Source organism: Cibotium barometz, chromosome 33 (genome assembly GCF_041138505.1).
Source record: "Cibotium barometz isolate CiBa-2024 chromosome 33, ASM4113850v1, whole genome shotgun sequence".
Taxonomy (NCBI): Eukaryota; Viridiplantae; Streptophyta; class Polypodiopsida; order Cyatheales; family Cibotiaceae; genus Cibotium; species Cibotium barometz.
Window position 1 is genome coordinate 31126373 of NC_141078.1, and position 5992 is coordinate 31132364.

A 5992-nucleotide genomic window follows, 5' to 3' on the forward strand; every position below is an offset into this window, starting at 1 on the left:
TGTGAGACGGCATCAAATTCTAGTTTTTACGACTAAAAACATGGCTACTTTGCTAGGTGAGCTATGTGTATAATCACGAGCTAACCACATTCGTACAACAAGATAATAACCACTTCTCTCACTCCCTTCTCTCTCTAAATTGTATGATTAAGCTTCATAGCTAGAATTCACATTCTCTTGTAGTGGTTGAGCATTGAGCGCCCATGTGCCTAACCTTAAAGGGCCACCTTGTCGAGTTGAGAAAACACAAGCACTACATCGTCGACATTTGGAAGGTGGGTTTGGAGCTGAAGATGGTCTCGTGGAATACCACATCTTGGAAAGGGTTATCCTTGCACTTGTGCACTTTTGCCTCAATCTTCCAAGTCCTTTGCACCTATAAAATGTCCAACAACAAATTGGTAAACAATTATTCCATAGGCATACAAACCATCACCACACACATGTTCATTAGGTGTAAGTACTCTAAGAATCACAACAAACATAGGAAGCTACAAGCATGTGCACCAAATGTATTAATATTTGAAATGGCATCACCCATGATATTAACATAATTTGGCACAACGCAAAGACAATCCAAGCATCCTCGAATTATGTAAGAGGGTAATATTTTTAAGAGGGCTTAAAATACATTCTCATAACATCTTAGGCCCTATAAAGTGCTCAAAAAATGATCCTTACACACATGTGAAAGCAAATTCTACTGGCCTCTAGGCTAACAAAGCTCATTACGCATGAAGACTAGCCCCAAAGATGGATATAGCAATGTGCAAGATGTCATCAACAAGGGGGAGTACCATGGGCCCTTTTGTTCTTGAGGTCTTGGGTAAAAGGTGTTCAAAATACTTGTGGGTGAGTGTGTGAGAGACCTTGACCATACAAGAATTAGTGGACATAAGCCATGTTACACAAAGATGTTTTCGCAAAGGTGCCTTGGTTTTTAGAATCTACATCATTGAGGGGGAGTGTTGAAAATTAGCTTGGATGGCAATGCCAAATTATATGGTGTTGATTAAAGGTTGACTGGTCTAAAGTTAGATTTATGTGGTGATTGTAATGTAAAAGTGTAAATTCCAATGATGTCATGGGTGAGGTGAGGTCGATGAGGTCATGGGCCACATGGGTAGGCCACTTGTGGAGGTGAGTAGGATGGGTAAGTTGTGAAGTGAATAAGGCCAATATACGAACATGAAGCCAAGGGCCTATATAAGGATTACACTTGTTTAATCAAGTAATTTAGCGATAGGGACTCTTAACACCCCACCATCCTCAAGGCTACATGACCCCCTTGGTGCTACTTGAAAAAAATAATGTTGATAGGGAGACACAATGAGTGGAAAATTTAATTCATTAATTAATAAGATTCTTGCAACTTTTTAATGTTGAATTTGATAAGTTTTTTTGCGAATCATATACTTAGTTAACTTTTAAATAATACGATCGTCATCATACTATCAGCACGATGAATGAGAAAGAGAGAATAGAATAGAATTCTCGTTTAGTGGAAAATAAGATAGTATGACGCCTAGTTGGAGCATCAACTTCTTGGATTGGTATCATTTGATAAATTAAGCCATAGCAAGCGTTCATTCATAAATTAAGCCATAGCCTTAGCATTCATTCATAAAATAAGCCATAGCCTTAGCATTCATTCATAAATTAAGCCATGGCCTTAGCCTCAAGTGGATCTGAAATTTTTGGGGGTGATGCCTTATAGACTGGTCCGTTTCACAGACGTGCCATGGCCATGGCGGCCTTGCGAGCAGGAAGTTTGTTACAGCAACAACACAGGAGCATCATGTCGAAAGCCTACACGATCCGGTGTTCCAGCCTGCACTCCGACGCCCCCTCCGTCATCAAGATTGTCGCCATCGCCGGATCCTTCCGTCGGGCTTCCACAAACCAGGGTTTAGTCCGCGCAGGTATGGCTTTCCGGCAGTCTTCCATCGTATTCTCCGGCACATTTTTTCCGTTATAAGCGGCTCAAGACCGGTAAATCCAACGGCCGCCACCACCGTCCCCCACCACCACCACACCCAGCCACCCACCTTCCCTTCCAGCTTATGGATTTTTTCTTGCTTGATTTCTTCATTGGATCATGAGTATCTCTACATTGCAAGTTTCTCGAAAAATACTATTGCATTTTGTTACTTTATCTGATGATTTTCCCCTCTTCTCTGATCTGCCAAATGCCTCAGATCTACTTCTCCATGTTGCAGTTTTTCTCCACAATGATACCAGACGTCTTTTTATAATGCCTTTTTTTTTTTTTTTCTGACCGGCCTTAAGCCCAAGATCCTCCCATCGTTACCATTTGTCACCGCCCACAGGCACTTTTTATAACCCTCCAGTAGTTACCATTTGTCACCGTCCATAGGTGCTTTTTATATCCACCTGTGGATGATGTCGCCAAGGAAGCACCATGTGAGGTTTTGAACCCAAGGCCCTCCTGGTTCTACCACTTGAGCTATCACCTCAATGCTTCTTAACCTTAGACCTTTAGCAAATAGCAGGAAACACCCAAACGTTTTTTTATAATGCCTTTTTTTTCCTGACTGTCCTTAAGCCCAGGATCCTCCCGTAGTTACCATTTTTCACCGGCCATAGGGGCGTTTTTATCGACCCGTAGGTGATGCTGCCGAGGAAACACCATGTGAGGTTTTGAACCACCCAAGACCCTCCTGGTCCTAGACAACACCTCTACTGCTTGAGCTATCACCTTATTGGCTTTTTATAATGCTTCTTAACCCTCAGACCTTTAGCAAATAGCAGGAAACACTTAGTTTTTGAATATTTATATGATCAGACTTTTGGCTTCTTTTGCAGCCATTGAAGTCTCCAAGGACATTCCAGGTTTGGAAATCGAGCAACTTCAGATCAATCAGTTGCCTTTTGTCAACACTGATCTCGAGGTAGATGGCCGCTTCCCAGATGCAGTCGAACAGTTCCGCTCTCGGGTACTGCAAGCCAACAGCGTCCTCTTTGCATGCCCAGAGTACAACTATTCTGTTCCGGGTCAGTCATTCATCTCCCTGCCTAATCTTATCATTGTTATGATTTGCATGTTTTTCTTGCCAACCTTAGAAAAGTATTTGTTGCAAATCTGAACATAGCTGGCCAACTGTTTTCTAGTTTGTCTTGCTAACCTGTTGCCTAGAAAAAAACTATGTTCAAAAGCTCCACCCGCATTCCAGCCCATCAAATGATCTGAGACTGTAGGCACTTGGTCTTCAGACATGCACATGGCTGCCAGCAGCTTTCACAGGCAGGTTTTATTTTGAAAGGGGTGCACCAGGGCGGGCAGGGGTGCGCGGGGGGGGTTTGTGTTGGTTTGACATGTTGTCTTGACATCTAGAACACCTCAATCGGCTATCTTTACATTGAACGAAGCCTTCCGAATCCTCTCAATCATAGCTTTCATCTGGTAGTTTTTGTGGCGATGTTTACTCTAGCATCTCCATCCTTCCGCTGTGTATGCATTGCATTGGACCCTTATAGTTGGTATTATTACATCATTAATACTGGAGCATATGCAGCTCTTGCTGAGGAACTGTGTCACATCAAGCAAAATGTTCTCCTTGGACTTGATCGTGATTGTTTTTCTGTTCTTCTGATCTTTTTGTTTCTTGCACTTGTGTTGGCTAATGCTGTCCAAGCAGTATGGTGCTCTATCTAGTAATTGGCCAACCAGATTTGAGAGTCTCGGATAGCAGAAAAACACCATTACCTAGATTTGCTAAGGCCAACAAAAGAAACTAAGTTTCTAGGGTCACCCAGAGAACCCATTTCTTCCTGCAGCATATTCCAATACTGTAGGCCCTTGGACCATTGGAAATGCTCACAGCTGGTGGATGTCAGCACATGTGGGTAATATAGCTTTTATAGGCAACTCGGATTTATCTGGCTAACATAGTCTCTCTTGCTTAACTAAACATACTTGGCTAACAAAGATTCTCTCGCTAACCTGGGCATGTCTAGCTACCAGTCTTCTTGCCCAGAGAGTCACATTCATCTGCTTCTCAGCTAACAGTATAACATTTTCAGATTTCTTGCTCACCTGGAGAGAGTCGCATTCATCTGTTCCTCAGCTAACTTATAACATTTTCATTTTATTTCTTGGAAACCCTATCATGGATTGCCTTTAACTTGCAGGTGTGCTAAAGAATGCCATTGATTGGGCTTCCCGGAGCCCGAATTGCTGGGCTGATAAGCCAGCTGCGTTAATGAGTGCCGGAGGTGGAATGGGAGGAGGGAGAAGCCAGTACCATTTAAGGCAGATAGGTGTGTACCTGGATCTGCACTTTCTGAACAGGCCAGAGCTTTTTGTCAGATCGTTCGAGCCTCCCACCAAGTTTGATTCAGATGGCACTCTTGTACATGAAGACACAAAAGAACGAATCAAAGCCCTTTTATTGGCATTGCAGGAATGGACTCTCAGGCTTCAAAGTAAATGAAGCTAAGTTCTGTGTGTAACCCACAGGGATATATGTACTTTAATATGTTGTTATCCTTTCTTTTCCCTCAAGGTACTTTGGAGTTCTTTCTTTATCCCAAGCTTTGTTTTTCTGATTTTTGTCTATTTGATCTTGTTGATGTAAGCCTAGCACTTTTAGTGAAATTGAAAATCATGTTGACGTTTTTGTCATCACAGTGGTGTACTTAAAAGATGCCACTACATAGTACTGGTTATGGGTCCCTCTTTTGGCAAGGCGATAAGTTTTTTGTGCTGTATAACCTGAGGTAATAGCTTATATTAATGAAATGGCCACATCAAGCGGCATTTAATTAATGCACCTCGACAAAATGAGTGAAGAGATAAATACCCATGCACATAATAAGTGTGCTTATATTGAATGTGTACACCAAGGCAAGAGTTAACCATCCCGTAGGTTTACATGGTTTAACCAGTTGACCTATTGTAAGGTGTTCTACTATCTTACTTGCTCTTAACTTTTGTAAGATGAGAATAGAACATATAAAGTGGCCTTATCTTGAGCTTAATATCAAATAGGGAATGTCTACGGATGTAGTGCACATAGTTGCTTAGAACTAGTAATAGAGGGATGATCATGTGTAACAATGGAGTAAAAGGACACAACGGACGAGTTAGTGCACCTACATTGGGAAGTTGCATTTGTGGCTTTGAGACAAGACTCAATAACACATGTCAAGGCAAAGCTGAGATAAGCTCTTAACTTGAACATAGTTGGCACTGTTGTTAAGGACTAGCGTAGAACTTTTTTTGTCTATTCCAAGCTATTGTGAACCTAATATTGTTCGGTAATATGATTACGAGGTCACATTCCGAAAAAAATATGGTTTTGAAGCCATTGTTTGTTGCTTTTGGTTCTTCTTTGAAGTTTATTTGTACTAGAGCATTCTATAATCATTTGTTGGGAGGACAAAGTTATGGTTCATTGGTGATTTGCATAAAATAAGAGTCTAAAAGCTTAGATTTCATTACTTTGATCCAAAGATTAGTTTACTAATTGTGATAGAAGTGGAATTCACTCCGAAGTGTCAATTTTTGTTCATGCATTTAAAAAATAAAATAAAAATAATACATTGTTGAATTAGTAGCTTAGATGTTATGTGTATCTCTCACTTAGATGCCACATGGACATGTTTGTACAAGCAGGTGTGCAGGACTTAGAGTGGAAATTGGTCCTTGTGAGCTCTAGTTCGGACGAGTCAGCCAAGGTTCCACTGTAAGCATCCAAGGTGAGGTGTGGAAGTCCCACACACAAAGCAATGCTAATCCGTAATGTGAGTCACCCTTTGGAATGATGACATGTGTTTTGGGTATTTGGCTTGTAGCTTGATGCCAAGCATCTGGGGAAGCATGTAGTTGCATTTAGAAATGTATGTAGAGCAGGGCCATGGGATTACTCATGTTGTCCTACTCTTGGGCTACCATTGGGGGCAACCCATGGGCTATGGCATTGGTCCATAACAGTCTTTAAAAAGGGCTTTTGCCTAGTCGGCCAGCCCA

General features: G+C 41.6%; 1 protein-coding gene across 1 annotated transcript; it reads left to right on the top strand.

Moving 5' to 3' along the window:
• Positions 1 to 1613: 1613 nt before the first annotated feature.
• On the top strand, positions 1614 to 4645 carry LOC147619480 (NADPH:quinone oxidoreductase). Its single transcript, XM_086773164.1, has 3 exons — positions 1614 to 1922; positions 2827 to 3015; positions 4153 to 4645. The coding sequence occupies exons 1-3, from the start codon at positions 1742 to 1744 to the stop codon at positions 4452 to 4454; spliced, it is 672 nt and encodes a 223-aa protein (XP_086629290.1). The 5' UTR covers positions 1614 to 1741; the 3' UTR covers positions 4455 to 4645.
• The last annotated feature ends 1347 nt before the right edge of the window (positions 4646 to 5992 follow it).